The sequence below is a fragment of the Cottoperca gobio genome, chromosome 3 (assembly GCF_900634415.1).
Source record: "Cottoperca gobio chromosome 3, fCotGob3.1, whole genome shotgun sequence".
Lineage (NCBI taxonomy): Eukaryota > Metazoa > Chordata > Actinopteri > Perciformes > Bovichtidae > Cottoperca > Cottoperca gobio.
Window position 1 is genome coordinate 23,125,517 of NC_041357.1, and position 22,622 is coordinate 23,148,138.

General features: G+C 40.4%; 1 protein-coding gene across 1 annotated transcript in view; it reads right to left on the minus strand.

Annotated features, from left to right (window-relative positions):
- The window catches only part of LOC115003981 (CUB and sushi domain-containing protein 1-like), a 255,742-nt gene that overhangs the window by 67,568 nt on the left and 165,552 nt on the right, over positions 1 to 22,622 (minus strand). Inside the window, 8 exon segments of the mRNA XM_029425927.1 lie at positions 2,185 to 2,323; positions 4,427 to 4,618; positions 6,303 to 6,438; positions 6,440 to 6,515; positions 7,773 to 7,899; positions 11,843 to 12,034; positions 14,279 to 14,435; positions 20,955 to 21,124. Of these exon segments, the coding sequence (XP_029281787.1) occupies positions 2,185 to 2,323; positions 4,427 to 4,618; positions 6,303 to 6,438; positions 6,440 to 6,515; positions 7,773 to 7,899; positions 11,843 to 12,034; positions 14,279 to 14,435; positions 20,955 to 21,124 (1,189 nt within the window).

The following is a 22,622-nucleotide window of genomic DNA, read 5'->3' on the forward strand; positions in this document are numbered from 1 at the left end:
AACTACCAAAGTTCAAATATGTGTGAAGAATGCTCAAGTTTAAGCCCTGTGTTTCTATCTGCTACAGAATGGGCTTAACTGCACATAAGCCCTTTTTGGACTGACAAAGTATTAAAATGATCCGTGCTAATACCTTTTGCATTAGTGATACATTCTTGTTCTGAATGCTAAAGCTACGAAATGTCAAGATCATGAAGATCTCACAGAGCAGAATTGGGACAACATCATGACCTCTCATGACCGAAGACGAGTAACTTGTGTCTGCTAAGACTTGAGTGAACATTAAGAGCCGTCACGCTAATGGAGAAATTATATTTTTAGTAATAAATGATATATCTTGAAATATAAAGTGGCACAAAGCCAGTCAGTACGTTCGTTATTAGAATAATGCAAATGCTTTTCTACTAATCAAACATTTAGAAAGATAATAATATAACACATTTCCATGGCTGATAACCTTTTAGCACAACTAGAAAACGAAGGTCAGTTGGATGTGTACCCTCCAATGATCGTTGCATGATACCACAAAATTAATTCTGACTTAATGGTAGAAACTGTGATTTGATTCAAAGACTGATTAAAGACACTGAATAAGCTGCGTCAATCGAAGTCTCGACCAGCAGTATAGCACAATTACTAGCTTTAAATGAGATAAATAATGACAAAGAAAAGGCACGCAGCGTTCACAAAACAACTAATATCAATACAACTTAATTAAAGAGGAAAAAAAAAGGTCTCACTGTTACTACAGAAGGGAATTATATCTCCAGCTGAAAAACATGAAGCCAAAATTGGGTCATCTTTTCTCCTCTGGCAGTCTGGAGAAAGTCCGCTTTGCTTTTATCTCCTTTGCTACATGTGAAACTCCAATCTTCATTTTTGCCTTAGTCATAACCCCCCTAACCACTGTGTAACCACTTGTAAAATATTCACCACTGAGGCACAATCAGGACTTGAAATGTAAATAAACACGACCCTATTGCCAAAAAAACAAAACATGGAGACGCTCAGAAATCCCTTTCATTTACTCATGAAGTTCACTTTCCAAAGCAAAGCAAGAGTAGTGTTTCTGAAAAGTTTCTGGAGAAATCAATTAGCGCTTGTCATTTACTTAATGTCTTTAAGGAATCATTGGAAATTGTTGCACTGATTGAGAGATTTAGGAGATTTTAAAGATCAGATCGTTTCACCACAAACTAACCATTGAGCTACTTTAGTTATGCTGGTGGATTTTACTGTACTTTTTCAGACTGATGAAGTTTTCCTCACCCAAATGGGTTTACTTGTTAAACGATCCTTAACTTTGTCTTAATTAACTTCAGACTGAATTGGGCGAGATCCCCAAATATACAGCACAGACCTTTTTTTTTTTGTACTCTTTTTTTGATAAACTTAAACTAAACTCATAAAACAAAGTCCATGGAGGGCAATACATTTACATTTACATTTACATTTAAGCCAGAAGAAAAACATGTTTCAGAATATTCTTTGGGGATCCCGTCCGACCTCTAAATCTTTAAGTTTGTAATTTTTAATGCTTTCTCAGGTATTTGGATCAACTAATTAAAAATGTATTTAATCAGCGAGACCATTGAAGCCCTGATGAGTTTGTTGCAGCCTCAACATTAAGGAATAGACACCTTGCTGTTGCACACTGTTATGTTATTTGTGATCTCATAGTAATACTTGTTGTGACACCAAAAACTTAATAATAATAACCGACACAAGGCTTTTTTTTATTCCTGAAAAATCATTTAGATCATCAATAAGCATATTTCAAAGCCTGACATTATTGTTTCTTTTATTATGGTGACATTCTGACACATTATATTTTCCAGCTTGAGCACAACTGTTTAATCGTAAAGCTCGTAAAGGTTTGTCGTAAAGCTCCCAGTTTATTTTGATGGTTATGTTTCGACACCTCTTATTGTTTCCCTCACGTTGCAGCCGAGTCCTCCATCAAAATAACACGGGCAACTTTTTAAAACAGCAAATACGAGAGATGAAAGTCTTAACTCCCTCAGGAAACTTTAAACTATGAAATCAATGCTTAAGAAATGTGTTGCAGTGTTTCTTCGAGCACAGAAAAGCCCCACTCCTGGTTTGAAGCGTGAGAACACATATGAGAAAGGTACATAGTGCATACACAGATACAGAGCAAAGTTTAACATTTTGTTGGCTTACCTTGTGAAGATGAGAGCAATGACAAAGTCAGGGTTGACTCTGACTCTCCAATCACACTCTTTCCCAGGTGGGTAAGGCTGGGGGTAGTTAGGAGACAGGATTACTCCTGAGGGACCGCTGACGTTACCCCCACATGTCGCTGGAGACAGACAAACAATGAGAGAGAGAGAGACAGAGAAAGAGAAAGATGATTACACAGCATTGGGCTTGGGGTAATTTGGAAAGAGAATCACTCCTGGTTGACCACTCATATAGCCCCCCAAGGTAGGCAGAGTGTCAGAGAGTTAGTTAGTGATGGGAAGTATGGCAGGGGTTGGTTAGAAGAGACTGAATTACCCCCAGGTGGAAGGTTGATATTACCTCCACAGGTAGCTGGAGAGGGTGAAAGAGCAAAAGAGAGATAGAGAGAGACTGTGAGATTTAGACAAAGTGTGAGGCTGGGGGTAGTTAGCAGAGAGAATCACCCCTCGAAGTCCTGTTATCCCACAACAAGCCAGAAAGCAGGAAAGAGATATTGGCAAGAGAGACAGATAGATGCATTCAAGCAGCAATTTGGTGATGTGAAGGAAGAATTTGAAACATGGAGAGGTGTCTTGGGGGTGGCAGGTGGGTGTGAACGGATTATAAACACTGAAATAGAGGAAAACAAAGGCATTAACAGTTGCAAATCACTCACAGACAGACACACACCAACGCTCTAGATTGTTGCGTCCAATGTTGGTTTCATCTGAGGAACACACAGGAATTCACCACCAGAGGTGAAAGTGCAGGAGAGGGAAGCGCACAACAGGCTAAACTAAGAGAAAACAAGATTGTAGCCCTACATTTTATCTACAGTCGCTCAAAACATGAGGTCACTGGCAAAGAGTCAGAGGCAATATCAGGAACAAAGCATAATGTGTTTCACAGGCATGGTTACAAGGTAAATGACTGGTCTCCGTGACTGTGCTGGAGGACTTCCCAATAGCGCTGGCTGATAAAGGGAACAAGAAGGCAACATAAAGGGAGCTGGGGGGTGAACACAGTGCTGGTTGCTGCAGGAATCTTCCCCGGCTTGCTCACATTGTTTAAATCCCACCTTCAGCTGTGTCTGATGTCATACCCCATCCAGGTCCCTGCATAATTAAAAATCAAGCAGCCCAGCACCGTTATGGTAATCTCTGGTGATTTTTCCTCATCCATCCGACTCAGACTGACTCAACATGATATTTCATGTGCAACATTTAACTGGATGCAGCAGGTAATCAGGAAAAGAACATTATGTAGTTGTTACTCCAATAAAGCATGTAGTTCAGCAGCAGCCTCCTACCAGCTGGAGAGTATGGTCAGAGACGTACTATAGGCTTAACATGGGATGTGTAGGTAGCATGAAGGGCTCTTTCTGCATTATAGACTGTATCACTGACTCTTCTATTCCTGTATGTTCTCAACATACGTTCTTCCCCTTCTTCCTTTCTTTGGTGAGAGAGTCAAGTGTGTTAGTAGGAGCTGATAAGGAAGGAAAGCACACCTGAAAGTGAGAGAGGGAAAAACAAACTGCAGCACAATTGTGTGAATGAGGTGTGGAGTGGGAAGAGGAAGGTCTCTAGGTTATAAGCAGCAGGTGGGCCAGATGGTGGTGATAATAGAGAAAAAGAGAACAAAAGTTTTTTTAAAGTTTTCAAACGGGAAACTTTTTTTCTATATGACCTGCGTCATTCTGTGATGCTACACAAATCCGACCTCACTTCTTTTACCCACTCCACGTCTCCAGTTCTGAATATTCATGTGGTCCACAGCTACAGCGCTCAGTGCTTATCCCAACCACAGTCTTTCAGCACCTGTTCAACTTCTCCTTGATCTGAATGACCGTGCCTCCGGAGAGGAAAACCATCTGATGCTCCAGCAGCAGCGTCATTTGGGATTAGAAATCACCTCACCGGCAAGCTTCAGTTACATTGTATATCAGATGTGGCAGAACAACACACAGACCTGAACTGCCTTGTTTGTTGTTTGCTCTCTACACTTAAGATGAAACTCTGGATCATTACACCTCCAGAGGTTTTGCGCTCAGTCTTCCCATGTTTGATGTATTCATTAGAGCTGCTGATGGACAGTATCCAAAAATCTTAATATCCAGTTCATACTTAGTCCTCATTTTTTAATGTGCAGGTTGACATTGAAGTCACAGTATCATCATTTATTAGAATTTAATTTAATCTCACTTTGGCAATCAGTGCTCTAGAGTATAATGTGCACCTACCTATACACGTTGGAGGGTCAGGTTGCCAGTAGAATCTGTTATCCATCCGTACACATGTGATGGTGTCCAGGCCTTGCAGCTGGTAGCCTGGATCACACTGGAACGTCATACTGTCACCAGGCTCCTTACTGTCGCCATATCGAGAACCATTTACAGGGATGCCTGGGTCATTGCACGTTGTTGCTGTAGTGGCTGGAGAATGTGAGACAGACAAGGAGAGACAGATATTGACATTTTGTTGAATGAAAGAGATTTAGACACAACAGTACTATCAGCAGCTGCAGACAAAGAAGCAAAGACAAACGTGTACTGTATCGTGGATACACATATTCTGTGTATTGTTGAAGGTAGCAGGGTTCAGCTGGAGATAAATGCGACAACTCAACCTGACCTGTTGGTGACTAAATGATCCCTAAAAATGACCCAAACAACGTTTACTTTCTTTTTTATGTCATCTGCCAAAGAATGGACATAACACCAAAGGCTTGAATCCTCATTACACGATACACTCAAAACCTTTTTACTCATGAAGTTTCGGATTCAGTGAAAATGACATATCAAATCCCTGGATGAGATACTAGTGCAAGCTGAAATACAATCCTTACTTAACATATAAATGATCTTTTGCACAAATATTCCAACAGCTGGTGTACAGCCAAACATAGTATTATACCATCAAGTTTGTTTTATCTTTCCAGTAAATAACAGTGTTTATGTCAGGGACACGGAGAGGAAAGAGAAACGACACAATCAGAGACAGACGACGAAATGTGTGGTAACATCACCCCTAAAAAACATTTGCTCAATAAATCCACAACCCTTGCTTTAAATAAATCAGTGTGGTGGCAAATACCATTACCTTTGCTTTAGTAAATCAACATTGAAGTAAATATAAGGAGTCATTACCATAGTAATGGAATAACAGTGCTTTGATTAGCATGTTGGCGAGTGCAAATATTTATTGTTTTAAACATGGAGAGAAAGCAAAAAACTAAATGTGTGAGGGAGAGTGAGACAGAAGCATTGGATGTAAATATTTATGATTCAAAATATGAATCTTTAAAAAAATACATTCTGACAGTTGTGTGTTGGAGTTTGTGTGTGTGGTTGTGACTGTATGCCTCCGATTGATTTTTCTGCTACAGTGGATGGCGGTGACTTTGGCCAATGATTCTAAAAGGACGGTGCGGAGACGTTTCTGGGTCCAGTGGCTTAAACAGCAAAGGGCACCCCCCGCACCCAAAGGGTAGTTATTCCCCAGGTTTCTGAAAATGATGTGATGAAACCTTTTTCAAGTTCAAAGCCCTTAAAATGAACGGAATCTACTTTATTCATTAGTCCTATACAATTATTTTTAGCATATATCTTTATTTTAATCTTTATTATTATTCGTATTAATCACTTTCTCGTATAAACATTTCTTAATGCTGCTACAGAGCAAAGTAAACTGAGAAAGAATCAGCACTCATAGTCTCAAAATTGCATTTCATGTTTTCCCGAAGTGTGGGATACGACCAAAACTGAGCAGGTCTCTGGTGGGCTCCTTCAGTACTCAGTGAGCCTGGGTCCCATGGTGAGATATTACATTTCGCATTTGATTCCTTGGCTAAAGGTTTTTCAGAAATCCTGTTAAAAGCAGCATTAATTCCAGATTAATTATCTTGCAGCCGACATTAATGAGGTTTATATAATAATTAAGAAACTATATATGTGATGAATTTGTTAATTAGCTCATTTAATTGCTAGATCAGTAATTGTCTTTGCTTCATAAATGGATGTAGGGGGTAGCGAGAGACAGACCACCCAAATCAGTGATTTAGTACAAACCTAGCGCATCATAGCGTTTTCATTCTGATATAGAAAGAAGTGTACTTACTGGAAAACTGTATAGAAAATCCTTGCTTGCTGATGAAATAATCAGAATCAAACTGCAGTGTGAGTATGTTGAAAGTCGAGTGGATATCTTCAGGTAAGGTCGGGCCTGACCATTCTTTCAACAGGATCCCCCCATCTGATGGCCCAGACTGGACCATCCCAAACTCTCAGGATGTCGTGGCCGACCTCAGTGTCAAAGACGATGAAGTGGAGGCTGAGAAAACACACAGATTACACAGGAGATCAGAGATCCAATAAAAACATTAACATCTGTTCTTTGTTCAGCAGTTTTACCCAAATCAAGTCAACCATAAAATAAAATTAAAGCTGCAAGCAGCTTGATGAACGGGTCTTCGCACAACCACTTGGGAGTACTGGCGGGACTCTGGTTGACGCTGCAGTGCATTGTCGTGACCAGTTGGAGACCGGGCGCACGAATGAACATTATGTATTGCATGGAGTGTGATGTGACTTCCTGTGTCCACTATATGGTGCTAGAGAACACGCGCTTAAAAAGCGACTCATGACCAAGCATAAGAAATTGGGAGCAGATTGGAGAATATCTGCTCAAGTTACACCAACTTCCTGTTTCATGGTGAATAGTGCAAACTGGCCGATACGCCACGGCAAGGGCGTTCCACGAAAACAAAAGCTTTTAATAAATGTTCCCCCTCAAGGTCTTTAAATGATGCTGACGAAATTTGAAGTTGATCGGATGAAATCTGTAGGAGTTTGTTAAAGTACAGCGCTCTCAAATGTTCCAAAAACGCGGTAAAATGCAAAATGGCCGACTTCCTGTTTGGTTTACGATATACCTCCAATAGACTTTTTTTAGACGTCTCCAAATTCATACATGTAGTTGCGTTCTAGATGGCGCTGTTGATCCATTTTGGCACGCCCACGTGCAAGACCCATATTACACGTACATTTTCATCATAATTGAATTTTGTGCCAAGTATAATCGCGTTTTGGAGCATGTTTAGGCCCTCAAAATGCGATTGCAATATGAAAAAGAATAATAATAATAATAATAATTCCTACAATTTCAATAGGATCCTTTGACCCTGATGTTGTCAGTGCTCGGACCCTAATGAAGCAGAGCTGAGAATAGACAAATCACACAGCAGAGGCCACAATGTGTTGAGAAACACGATGGTGGCATATTGACTAATGTGGTGTACTCTCCTACACAGCAGCAGCTTTGACAGGGAGCATTTATCTATAATTAGTGAATACATCATTACCTGACAGTCTTTTGAGTGTTCACCTGTATAGTCCTTGTAGAATGAGTTAGCCAGTAAGCTAACCCTACCTTAGCCATGGCAAAGCATTTCTGCAGATACTTGTTAGTATACTTGTTGTCTCATTTCTCTATGAAAAACATTTATTGCCTAGTTTCCTTTGATGTAAAACTGCAGGCCATCAGCATGCTCACAGTGGCTTCAGTGGATATATACTGCTTCATAATTACCTGATAGTCTTGCCTATGTCAGCCTCTATAGTCCAGGTACAGTGGAGGTTGTTGTCATATGGAGCAGGATATCCTGGAGACAGAATCCGTCCAGACACTGCTCCAGTTAAGTGACCTCCACACTCCGCTAGAAGGACACGAGACAAAGGGATGATCATCACCAGGAAACAAAATTACATAATCTTTCCCTCTTTTTATTTAGGTCCTTTGAAATATATATATATAATCAAAAATACATACATTTCCACATTTTCAGCAGGTATAACTCTACTACACAGATTACGCACATTTAACTGGACATATCAAACATAGCAGGAGCATCAGAGCATTTAACAAAAGGTGGGATCGTGGGCAAACCCATATTTTGAAGGATTGCTGGAGGGTTATTATGAATTACAAACTCTGCAGTAGGTAATTTTGGCAACTTGCAGCAACGGCTTGGCCATAAAATCTGATCTATTTAATAACGAAGGCATTTGAAATGTATTGGGAGAATATGAATCTCTGAATTGACTTTTCATAAGGTGACCAGATAAAGAAAAGAAATCCAATAAGGTCACACACCTGCATTGTCATGGTGAACCTGAAACCTGGTCTTCGCCCAGTTGGCTACAGAATATTGGTGAAAATATGACTTTAAATATTTCTATAAATTAGTCTTTAACGTGTATTAAAAAATCATTTTTGAAATGAGTTTCTATGACGTATCATTTGTTCTCAGGACATTATTGTTACATTGCTGCTTTTTAACCGTGGCGGCTGGTTAATCTATAGTGCATGATGTGGCTTCAGGTGTTGGCGTTCTCTAGTGTCTGTTTGAGTTGACCGTGTTTGGATCGGGTCCAACCGCGTACACGTCCCGGTGCGGTCTCTTCTTTATCAAAAGTTAATTCATGCTCATTGGGTTCGGGTAGGTTATCCACTGGTCCGTTTCGGATTGTTTGTATGGTAGTTCTTGGCCTTCTTTGCTGCCCTTTTACCTTTCAGCTCATCTTATTTACTTTCCGGTAAATAACTCTGAGGTATGAAGGTTGAGTAAAATGAGAATCAGTTAAAAAAGGGGCTTGAATCATTAATTCAACCTTGAATTACCCGAAGCTCCAGCTATACAGTTTCAAGGTTGGTGAATAACTTTAATGGCTGTTTTCCCTTAAGGATCTCCCAATAGTGTTTAAAGTTGAAGAAAAAAAATGCTCTTTAATGCTCAAGAGAAAACTGGCTTTTTGTGCTATTGTTGTATTGTTTTCATTGGTGAGGAACAGGGGAGATAGCAGGACGCGGGGGAAAAGGCTGCGAGCAGATTTGAACTCATGGTAGAACATGGTAGCCCACTGAGCAAGCAGATCGCTGCTGATTAGAAAACAGTTTTGAATAGGGAATGCTTCATATCAGTGAGTGCATTGTGTGTTTGTGTGAGTTAATAGGGCACCACTGACACAGCTCTGCAATCTACAACAATATGACAACCTACTGCTGTTGAATTACGCTCGGAAGAATGCTCCAGACAACACATTCACGTGTAAACACAAAGGGGGTAGGAGATAACAACACAATCACATACAGTACACAAGGCCAGAAACTAGTTGAAAACACTATGCAAGCACATACACAGACACACTTAGTAGGAAAGGTAACTGCTCTGCTATGTTTTAGCATAAAAAGCAGGCTGAGAGGAGAAGAGGCACACAAACAAAAAGTTATTTAGTAAGCCTGGGCCAATGACAACTGCAATTTCCCGTCATGGAAAAAGAAAGAGAGAATAAGAGGCACGCACATATACAGAAGAAGATAGACAGGTTTACTGCATGAATAGAGAACGTCAAAAAGAGTCAGAGGTAGACCACAACTCTGTTTGGCTCAATGTGGGAGAGAAAGCGAAAGAAAGACGGTATAGAAACAGCCGGAGGCACAACCATCTCCTCATCTCCATGCTAGTACATGCATATATGGTTCCCGAGCCAGACAGACAGGGAAGGAGACAGTCAGAGAGGCAGAAAGATGAACGCCCCAGCAGACAGACAAAGGAGGAAGATACAAAGGCAGCTATAGAGGTAGTTAGCCCAGGGCTCTGCCAGTAAGTATTCTCCAGGTTGCTGGCTTACCTGAAATAAGGCAGCGACAGAGCAGCTACAAATTAATGACTGACTGCAGCGGTACACAGGGACACATCCAGCCAAACACAAACACACTCATTCCCATTCACACCCACATAAATGCATTCACCGCACACACTCTTTTTAGTTGCCATTAGCAACCACATCAGGCTGTGTCCCACCTCAGAGAGTTCAGGTGTGCTGGCAGGTTAGAAAGACACAAGGCTTGGCTCTGCAGCAGGGAATTCCAAATGAACATGTGCCAAGTGCCCGCGTTTACCCAACAAGGTAGAAATACTTAGGGAAAGTGCTTTGATTTGTAAAATATGCAAAACCCCAAAATATTTATTGGCAAGCAGGAATTATGGACTTCAATAAATTTCGAATTTGCTAAAGGGATTTAAAAGCTAGCTAGGAACAATACAAACAAGCAAGCGTTGAGTTCATGCTTCAATGGTGGTTACTGAATGAAGAAAAGGAATCAGAATGGCCAGCTGTACATGCTGTAGCTAAAACACAAAACTACTCTCACAGGTCCATAAGCAAAAGGGGGGAGAAGCACCATGTCAAAGCACCTGACTGGTTTGGCACACTCCTCTCCAACCTAATTAAGGGCTGACAAGTGCCAACTAAAGCTAAATCTGCCCTCTGGCAGCTTATCTACCTTAAAACCTAGGAAATATTTAAATATATTCTAGAAATGCCGAATATGAAACCTTTATTTTTGTCATTTTCATGCTCCGAAAAATAAAAACCTGATATTGTGGGAGTGCACAGCAGCAGTTACAAAGATGACTGATTATTACATTGTGCTTTCAGGCTGTTCTCATCGTTGCCTTCGTTCAAACTCTTTCAACTAAAATGTGTATGACTTTCATACAACCTAACAATTGTTTGTTGTAATGTGTTTGTGTATTACAGTCATGTTATAAATCTTCCTTATTAAGTCAATAAGAATCACAGCATGTTAGTGTTATAACCAGGAGATGAAATAATTAGAGTTTAACATTTTTACAGTTGCAATAAATTGTAACTTTTATTGTGACTCTCCGTAGCTCTCTACAAGAGTAATATCTCAAATCTGACTCCTACTCCCAGACTATGTGTGTACTGTACAGTAAACTGGCTTAGACGACAAAAGTTTAATTCCTCCAGGCGGAGTTACTGCGACTACTCTGACTATTTTGACATAAAGGCATCCAGGCAAGGGACATTAAGTATTGTATTAGACGTTTTGACAGTAAGATGGGACGCAGTCATCAATTTCGGGTTGTAACAGTAAAGTGCATATGTTTGCACTTTGACTCGAGTCTGTGTTGTCCAGTATCTGAAAAGATACAGTCAACAAATTCAGAAGAATCAATATAGTTTTTACATCATTTTCTGCCATCTGAAAAAAAGGCTCTCCTGATAGAATATTCTATTTATTGTGTATACTCAGAATAGAACAGAAAGCGAAGGCTTCCGTCAAAAGCCTTGGCATAAGATACTGTGAACACCTTCAGGGTACAAGAAAGTAGACTAGCTTACATTACATATTTATCACAGTTCCATTCAGACATTTCAGTCATTCCCTATTTTTGCACCTTAAGCACACCATCCTTAAAATACACAGAAGCCTGGTGCACTACAATCTCATGCCCAGTGACATCCTGCAGTCCAGTGCTCAGATAGTTTTGTGTGCACAGGTTGATGGATCAGCTGTTTTTAGTCACAGATGTATCAGCGCCACTACGAATATTTCCCACAGAGTGAGTTTCCCCACGCCCTCTTTTCAAAGTATTCTCCCGTATTGACTCAATCACTTGTTAACTCTCCTTTTTAAATCCTCGTGCTCTTGTCGGAGCTTAGAAACAGACACAAATGGCCGCTTTTGCCCACGTCATACTTCTCATTGAATAGACAGTTAATAATTCACATCTTGTAGTTCTGAATTATTGATGTAGGTAGAACCTACACATGTATTGGCATACTAACCGATACAGGAAGGAAGTGGTTTGTCCCAGACACGCCTGTCCCCGTCTAGACATGTCAGTGTGCTGCTGCCATGGAGACTGTATCCAGGGTTGCAGGAGTACAGGACAAACGTGTTGGCATAATGGCCGTCGTCTTGGATCTTATAGCCATAACTAGGGACACCTGGTTCTTCGCAGCGTACTAGGTCGAAACCTGGAAAGACACAGATAGAGAGGAACACACACACAAGTACACACACGCATACAGATGAGGTCTTTCTGTCCATTCGGAAAGTCGACATTGCATAAATGAACAGGGTGAGTCAGAGAAGCTTAGGACAAGACACCATCAGGTCATAATGTCCTTCCCCCTGAAACACACCACTTCAGGGTCAGGAATGTCAAGTTTGAACACTGTGAAACCCGGTGTGACAGCTGCAGTGAAAGCTAGTGGACATTTCAGCTGATTCTACTCATATGCTTGTTTCTATGAAAGTGTAAAATGCAGAGCTTCTCTCCTCTCTGTGAGACATAATGATGTGTAGTGAGCAGCAACATCGATTATATGTCCGGATTGAAAATGTAGTTTCTATATGGAACTGTGGGAAAACTTCAAATGATAATTTCACATCCCACACAACCACAAATGTACTGTACACTTGAAGAGGCACACTGCAAGGGACGTCTGCGTGTTTTGAAGATAACAAAGAGCAGGAAAGTTTTCTGCCTCTAAGACAGATGGATAAACAAAGACACAACAATGTCGACATCTTTTCTTTCCCTTAGATCAGCTTCTTATGAACCCTTCAGATCCATTGCTATGTAAAGGACATTGAACTATTATGCAAATGATGGCATGACAACTTCTTCTGATCAAACCTACACATAGATCTAAATAACGTGTCATTTACACACCACATAGACTGACTGTAATGTATATATATCAGAATTATTTTAGCTTTTGTCAGTAATGTCTTCTGGGCAAAGGGTGACGCTTAATTATTTGATTGGACCACAGCATTCTCCACCAATCCTCTTGACTGTTGATGTAATCATGTGAAAAACAATAATATTATCTGTTATTTCTGGACATAATCAGGACATTAAATCAGAACACACTCATTGTCCAATCACCATTTCCTCTTCCATAAAGCCTTGCAATAAAAAAAATTACAAAGCCAGCAACTTTTTAAGTGAGCCGTCTCCACAGTTTTGTGAGGTGTGCTTGCTGTCTATCCCCTCCTGCATCCATTTCAGTAAAACAGATGCATCTCATTTCCGTCAACCTTTCTTGTTAATGTCGTGAACAGATGTTTGAACTCTTATTACTCCATTAAAATAGCCTCCAAAACTGTGTAGTAGTAAAGCAGTTTTATTCAAGTCCCTGACCCTATTTAAGAAGCCATCGCTGTCTCTCTTGATCAGATGCCACTCTCTCCTTTCTCATGTATAAACCTTCTATCAATCTCTCTTATCTAACCATCGGCTCATCCATTGTAGCAGAGCTTTGCAGAAGGTTTCACCTTCTCCAGTTTAACGACCTGCAGACTAACGGCTGTCTAATGGTTTAACTGACATACAGAGCATCCATCTAGTATCCATACACCATCTACCTTCATCCGCTTGTCCCTCAGTCCAGCCGCTCTTCCACTCCAGATGTGTCACTTTCTCACCTTCTCTTTAATGACGTGCAGATAAATGCTCCTCTAATAGCCTCTTTGACTTACACAGCAGCTGGTCCTGCCTTCTTAACAGACTCTCTTTAAAGCTATTAAGGTGTGTGTGTGTGTGTGTGTGTGTGTGTGTGTGCGTGTGTGTGCGTGTGTGTGCGCGCGTGTGTGTGTGTGTGTGTGTGTGTGTGTGTGTGTGTGTGTGAGTGAGAGAGAGATATGTGTGTTTCAATCATTTATACTGTATGCTCAGTTTTGCATTTGTGCATGCTTGCTAAAATACTGTTGCACTTTGGACTCCACATCCTGCAGAAATTGCTTGTAAAACTGATTGTTGATCTCTTTTCAGCTGTCAGAAGGAAAAAACATTTCTTGGTAATTTGCTGACGGAGAAAGACAAGTCTCTAGAGTTTTGTAGTACATGACTCCTATTTTGTTCTGGCATGTAGCACTCAAGAATCACTTGACTGAGGCACAAGATGCAGGATATATTCATCAGTGCAATCTAACACAATCACTACCACTCTAGTTTTCAATTAAAAACATCGCCTTACAAGGACCGTAATGATGAGCTTCTCAAAATTTAGAAAATTACTGTTTGTGAGCGCTCATGTGCATGGGGAAAACTGTAGTGTGTGTGTGTGTGTGTGTGCGTGCGTGTGAGCGTGCGTGTGTGTAAAAAGAAAAAGAGAGGATTGCTTTCTTCCTTTCATTCTTCTGTAACAAACTGTATTGCTGTCATGTTTCTAATCATTTGATCCTGCGTTACACTTTCTCAAACAACTCACTTGTGTACGTGAGGCGGAAGCCCTGATTGGTACCAGAGGCGTTGCTGTTAAACTCCAGCCACAAGCGATTGGACGTACTATTGATGATAGGACCCATCATGTCGTCATGTGTAAAGTTGCCAAGGAGACGGGATGAAGTGTTCTCTCCATCATACACCTGTCAATCAAAGCACAGGAAAAGGAGCACAGAACATGAACAAAAACACAAAATAAAAGTCTTTGTAGAGGATGTTTATGTGGTTGCAGGTCTACCAATATAAGTAATGAGAATATGACATAACATGTATGAACAGTGCATTGCTGACCTTGTCTGGCAAAAAAAGGATGCACAATATGTGGTCAGTCCTGAAACCAAAATTGCAGGGCACTGCTGTATTGCCTGTGCCTCTCCTCTGCAACACACAGTGAGTCATCCAAATACCAAACAACGCAAGCGAGGCAAAAACCTCCCTGTGCCTCAGGAAAAAGCCACTTTGCTTAGCTTTGCATCAGCATGGACCTTGTGAAGAACCATAAGACAGAGCCTAAAAAATCACATGAAAGATGCTGAGGTCACAAGTGAGTTGTGAAGTGGTTCATAGACAGCCTGAAGAACTGACGAAGGTCCCCTTTTATCTTAAACCATTAAGATTTTTTATGCAATATTGTTTGGGGGTTTCATGGTGGGTTAATAAATTGGTTAACTTACATTAAATATTTGCGACAATTAAAAGTGGTGGAATAAAACCTTTGTACAAACCTAGTTTGAATTCTGCGGTTTAATCCTCTAATACTAACTGTGAGTGTCCCTTTAATTTGGACATTGGCAGAGGGGACATTGCAGCCCTCAATGAAAACTAAAAAGTATCTCGTTCACCGTCGAGTTTTCCCGCCGTGATGTAAAGTGTTGTAAATGTTTGTTTATATTTACGAAAATGATTGTGCTAAAGTGGTTTCAACAAAGGAAACAATTAACAAGCAACACAGTTAGTTTCCTAGTTTCCAAGTGTTAGTATGCATGTTCCACTGTTAACTGACCACCGAGTTAAAAACAGCAATTTCTGTGTGAGCACATGATTTGGTTTGAAAATGCATATTAGAGGAGGGGAAAACAGCAGGCAATTGAAAACAGGATAAATTAGATTTATCATTGGACTGAATTAATATTGCAGGACTAGCTTGTGCAAACAATAAGAAACATCTGGAAGTCATATGAAGATGGAGTAATGGCTGCCAGAAATATCTTTTCAACTTGGAAACATAACACATTTGAACACCACTGCAGCACATTCACTTACCAAATATGTGCTCACTACGGTATGTTCTAAATACTATATAATAAACACAGTTAACAGATTTAGTTTGTTGTGTGGAAGTGAGCTAACATACTGTATTAATGCAACAAAGGGAGCTGTGCAAGCGACAAATGGAAGCTGTGCACTTGTAGTGAAGATATTGTTTTCAACACGCTCAACATGTAGAGCAGAGCAGAGGAGCGTACAGCAGAAGAGGTTAGAGAAATGTGTATGGATCATTTTCTAACTTTCAGGTATACGGGGGTTAAGTTTTTGGTACTGAGATTACTTCTGTTTGCTTTGGTCTACTTTCAACAATCTCTGAATGCAGCTTTAATGCGGACAGTAGAGAAGATGTAGTTTAGGAAGTGCAGTCTATTTTTGACTGCAGTATGAAGGGGAAAATTAGCACCCTGAAGTACCTCATAATACTATCTCACAGCTGGGATATAAATGTGAACTGCTCGTGCTTATATTTGGCAGCCTGGGGCCTTTCCACAGATTGCTGGTGACAGGTCTGCAGGTGGCAGGAATGCCAAAGAAAAAGGGCTCAGGTGATGTACTGTTCTATCTCTACAAGCACTGCCAGTCAGAGGAGATACCGCTACGTGAAGCCAAAGCAGGAGCTACAGCTACAGCTCATAAACAGGACAAAGATAGACAGAAATGGGGAAGGATACTGTGCATTTAAAAGAAAAAAGGAGAGAAAAAGAATGCTCGCTTTCTGTTTCTCTCTGTCTTTGTTCACCTCCTCTCTTTGTTTCAGTAAAACTCAGTATGGTTAATGAAAAGCCCTGCAGCTCATAAATCAACATGTCACCATCTGCCACCCCTCCTCTCTCTGTCGGTCTGTCTGACTCTCTCCCTTTCTTGCTTACTCTCCTACCACCTTCGATAGAACAATTCTTGCACACCCCTACTTTGTTTTGTTCTCACCCTCTCTTTTTTCTCCGGGGTTGAAGTACATCTGAGTGAATTTGGTCGAGCACTGCATTAGAGGACATTATTCGGCATATTGAGCTTGGCCCAGCCCTTTTTTTAACAAGTGCCAGGGCAAAAACTTTTTATTTTAGCCTAAAGCTTGCTGGGATTGTTAAACAAATGGTTTGTGTTCAGCTGCAGTAACAGGCATTAGCTCCAATGGTGTTAGCCGGGGGAGTGGCATGCTAATTGGCACTTTGGGGCTTTCCTCCCAGATCATTAGTTTGCACTATGCTTTCTTTTAATTCTTTGGGGAAATTATAATTAACACACACGTGTTGTACATTACTAGTCTTATAACATTATTATCATACCATATCATTATTATACCACCACACACGGTGACATTAGTGCAGAGACACATGCAGAGTCACATCAAGCACCTGCTATATCTTTGCATTATTACTACTTTTATTAATAACTACTTTTTGACTGTATGCTATATTAATGTTGTGACGGATGCTCAGGTGTAAAATTGGTGAGTGCAAAAATTGCTTGACTTTAATGTTTTTTCTACATCATTTATTAGACAAAAGTACAATAACCCCGCTAGCAGCCGCATTTAGCAAAATAAATCTTTTTGGAAAATGGAGAGAAAATGTTGCTATTCTTGCTACCAACCAACTCCAACGCCTGCATCAGAGTATTTTGTACTGTACTGTATGTACATCTCCATACATCACTGTATCACAAGCGGTTGTACAGGGAGGGAGAATGCCTTTTTATCTAATTGGAAAAGTTATTAATTATCAGTCATTTCAAGCAAAGCCAAAGCCAAAAATGTGATATTGTTGTGTGCATGATGTTGGACGTGATGTGTCATTCTTGCAATGAGTCTTGGGGCCTCCCATTACTTTTTGATTGCTATGTTAGCATCCAGGGCGTACTCATTAACTTCTGTGATCTCTAGTCATTCTCTGTTTTCTGTTCCTGTTATTTTGTGATAAGGAATCCATTTATTACAGTAAATTCTGTGTGAAATGCCTTGTGAAGAACACAATCATGATTTAAAAAGGAGCAAATGCCTTCCTCTGCTCTCCAGTCTTGGTGGTTGCATGTTGAATTACAGAGACAATGACATAGATGGATGGGGGGGGGGGGTGGGGCTGCAGTGTAAAGCAACAGAAGCACGGCATGTTGGAAAGTAAAGAAAACTTCAGGAGAATTTTTTGAGAATTCAGGCTGTGATGGAATATACGGAGTAAGCATGTTCATGTATTTCAAATATCTCGATGTCATTTTTCTTTCCTTTAAGGGGATTTCTCTTTAATACCTATTCCACTGGGAACATTTCCCCACTTTACAATGGTAGACATAGTCCTGAAGAACTCTGCGAACACAATCTAACCACAGACAGGCTCAGCCACTGCTCCAGGCCTAATACTGATAATACACTCTAACCACATAATGGCTTAACCATGCCCTCAGGCCTAATACCACTAAGAGACATTGTGAAACAGTTTTAGACGATGTCTGTAGGACAGTGTCAAGACTGTAAAGCAGCTCACACAGCTGCTCCTAACTGACACTGAAGTGGGCACATGTGCCCGAGAGAGGATTTATTAGGAATTATGAGCCTTGGGAACATTTGTAATGCTCTCTGTATTTAAGACGGACACAAGTACTCACATCCAAGTTTATGATATGTAAACACTTCAATTAATCCCTCGTATATACATTGTGACATCTCCAGATCCTTGAAATGTATGTGGGCACCAGCAGAACTGACGTATATTGTATCAAGCCAGTGTTTTCACGCCCAACACATCTTGTCCAATTACAGGTGACATTGAATACATAAGGCCGATACTTAAGGCATTTGTTAAAATAGAAATACTGGGACACTAACTGGCATACAGGCCGTTTTACACAATCTGTGAATAATATATTTATATTCTATAGTATATAACATTCCGTTATATAGCTCTTTATTTTACTTAGTGATACCACAGGTTACAACCAATAAAAGTGAATACAAATCAAAGTTAACCCTCAAATACAACAATAGTGCACGGAAGTGGGTTTGTTAGAGGGTTAACAGAGGCCAAATGGATAAGGGATCCGTTTGGCCTCTGTTTCCCATTCAGCAGTGGATGGCCACTGCAGCAGGAGCACCATCAGCACTAATAGAGAACATGGGTAATAGACCCCTGCAGGGATGTTACTGCTTCTTACAACAATGTTTAACACATCTAACAGCTAGGGCACACCTTGCTAATACAATTTAACCACATACTGGCTAAACCAAGGATTCAACGGCCTTCCTGTCATTCACGTTTATTCTCCAGCCTTTTTCTTGCACACTTCATATAATTAAGGGCTACACATTCCCTGGCTTTTTACTTGACCAGGTATGCTGGAAGAAAAGCTTGCAAAGTGGATGGGCTTTAAGGACTCCTACGGCCACGTGTGTAGATGAGAGATTCAGTTTGAATGCAGTTCTTTGCTTTTGTGTCAAAGAAAGAAAGAGGGAGCAATCAAATCATGGAAACTCAATTCTGAATTGTTCTGGCATCAGTCAATGTACCTATTGATGAGTGACTGAACTCAAAGGAAGCAGAGGAAAGTAATAAAGTGGCGAACATTAGTTGAAACTACATGCATAAGTCAAGTCGAGGTTGAATATTTAGATATTTCTTGGTATATGGTGGAATAATATCTGAAATGATGCTCAGCAGAAAGGTCGGTGGCTTTGAACATGAAAGTAATTTGTGTTTGTTTATACTATGCACTGTGAAAGGTATACTATGCAGCATTTTCCTAAAAACAATGTATGGACTCAAAGTAATCCCTCTCAATCATCACTTGTGACCCACGCCTGGATTTTCTCTTTTCTTATTATTTTTGCCGTGTTCGGGACGTTTCTGGGGAAAAGAGCCTTTGGTCCCCACATGGGTGTATAACCCCGAGCCAATAAGCAGCCCGTTTTCATTCCCAGATTGTAAAATACCGCCGCTCACCTCTGTGGTTGATATCGAGGAACAAGGCCCCCTTTGGCGGCGTCTGTATGATACATTGCCGTGTGTTTTTATGTGCAGTATTTCCTGCGGGGGTTGTGTGGAGGTGTGTGAGTGTGTTTATTTGTGCTATAGAACGTAACCGCTGTGAAACAATAAGAAAATAACGTCTTATTCCTCTGATTAACTGCTCTGTTGTAGCTAACACCGCTCCCTCTCTCCATTCACAATCTAGCTCGCTCGACCGCCGCTGCTCTCTCTCTCTCGCTCTCTGGCTCGTTGAGCCGGGGAAGATGGGCCAACTTTGAATGCTGTGTGTTTACAACTAGCAACAGACAATGTTACATAGTATAGCTTTAAATATCTCCTTAAAATATCTTTGAATAAATAAATCAGAAAAAAAAAACTAACAAATGCTCCCATTTACTTACACCTGCTTCAAAAATAGCTAATACCTACGTGGTGTCACATTTAGAGATGTACTGTTTTCACTCTTCTACTGAATCCTTACAATTAATTTAGATTAAAAGACTTCAGTATATTGTCATTTGAAGCAAAGATGGACAATAATTTCACTGGCAAAACCAGCAACACGTTTGCACACAGCAGGTAATGCAGTGCCTGATGAAGCACTGATAGAAATGTTTGTAGAATGTTGACAACCGAGCCATGATCACATACTGTCATGTTCTAAGTGTGTGTTCACGACAACACACATGTGTGCTTTATATTTTTCCCAGGACATCATGTCATTTGTTTCCATGATTATGCCAGCATCCACAACTCAATTATTGTTTATTACTCAAGCATAATTTGAAATAAACCAAAAACGTAATAATCTGTTCATGCATATACGTGTCAAAGCATGTACAACTTTGCATATAGACAGCTTTTGATTATGACTATAATCCTGTATGTGTGTTGTGTTTGTCTGGATCTGTAAATACTGTAAATTATGCATTTATGGATTTTGTACCACCTAATTGCAAAAAGGGTGTCATATTTCCTGTGTGTGTGTGTGTGTGTGTGTGTGTGTGTGTGTGTGTGTGTGTGTGTGTGTGTGTTTCCCCTACCATTGTCTTGGCAGGGCCCAGCACCCTGCCTGAAATTCTAGGTGTTTTTTTTTTTTTTCTCGAATTAAAAAGAATATATATTTTTTTATTCACAACTCACTTTTCACACTGACAGGTGCTCTTTTATTATTGCTCTCTTATGCTATTGATCTAATTTATGTGCACGTTTCAGTTTGTACTGTCTACGCATTCACATTCTCTCCTTCGCTCCGTTTTGCGAAGGGCGAGGCTTCGCAGCTGACACACACACACACACGTGCGCACCTACAGAGCGGAAGAAAGGAGAGGGTGAGCGCCCCTCCAAAGCAGTAAACCTAGGGGAAACACTGGTGTGTGTGTGTGTGTGTGTGTGTGTGTGTGTGTGCGTGTGTGTGTGTGTGTGTGTGTGTACCTTTAGATGGTCTCCATCTTGCAATAAGAAGCTCTCAGCTTTCAGCCGGATTCCTTTGCCCTTTTCAGTAGTGATGTAGTAGATGCACTCGTGGTTGTTATCATAGTTGGAGGGGAAGTTAGGAGAGAGCAGAACACCTTCTGGTCCAAGTGAAGAGGCTCCACACTCCGCTACAGCAAGACAAGTAAAGGGTGCAGGGACAGTGTGGATCAAAATCACAGCATTTCTTCCTAATCATCTTTGAGCAGTCAGAATATCTGTGCTGGCTTATCGTGTAAGAACAAAGAGAGGAGTGGACTCACTCTTCTACATGAAAATAATGCATATCCAGTCTGTCCACAAACCTTATTTCAACTCAGCAGACATGATAACACTAATGATGATAATAACAATGCATCAAACAGTATAACATAGATTAAAAGCACTTGTTTGAGAAGCACTTCAAATAAGACAATAAAGACAAGGATGAGGAAGAGCAAAACACATATAAAAAGCAAAGCAATTAAACATAAACTGCAATAGATTAAAATAAAAGAGGGCAAAATGAAAATCATCGCATAAAAGTAGGACTGGATTAGTTTGTTTAAAAAAGGGTTTCATATAAATTATACAGAATTATCTAGCAGGTGCAGTGCTTAACAAAGTTTAGGAATTCAAATAAGTGGTACTTTGTGCAAATACAGTTTTGTCATATGTAAATGAGGAGAGGAGAGGAGAAAAGCAGGCTTTTAACTCCCACTGAGAAGGACCACCACTACTTGGAAGGGAGAAAGAGGAAATGGAAGTAATGAGATCGACAAGAGAGAAGCCGGTGTGGAGTGAAAAAGGACGCAGTGTTTATCAAATCAGAACCAATTTAAAAACAACATGTTTGTAAATGTTCTGTAGATCTAAACGCAGATTAGCTTAGGAGATAAGAAGCATATATTCAAGGATGCTACCAGTAATTCTTCTGAAAGTCCTGTGAAATGAAGGACGGCATCATAGAGAGACGTAATGAGAGAATACAGGGTAGTGAAGGGGGAGAGGAAATTGATGAAGAGAGAGCTGGAAGAGGAAGAAAAGAAGAGAAGATAGCAGATGAACCAAGACAGACATGGGCCTTTTGAAAACATTCAGAGAGAAATTAGAAAAGAGGAAAGGGGAGCAACAAAAGACACAGTTATAACACTCGTCATATATCCGCTAATTCCCTAATTATCTACCCAAGGACCGTCTAAGCACAGAGGGAGACAAGAAGACATTAGAAAGAGAGACTGAGCTAAAGCCAGAGACGTTTGGTAAGAAAGAGGTAGAGAGAGGAACCCAGTGAACGTTGTCAGCTGCTGTTGCTCAGTTTCCTCTAAGTCAGGCCTGATCTCTTGACAGATAAGGCTATTATAGCATTTTCAGTCTGCTCTTTTTGGGGCTTGAAAATGACCAGCGGCCACCAGACAGACTCTAATAAATTATCAGCAGCAAGGAAACACAGATACTCATCAAATACCAGCAAATTACAACCTGCTTACAGCCAAATCCTGGCAAATAAAGCCAACTGTCAACCAGTCAAATAATACAAATTGCCTTTGTGTCAGCAATAAAATGCTGGTGACTTACAACCAGGAAAATGCTGATACTTCACCTCTGGGCTTATTTATGTGGCCAAAAGTTCATTTGAAAGTTCTATTT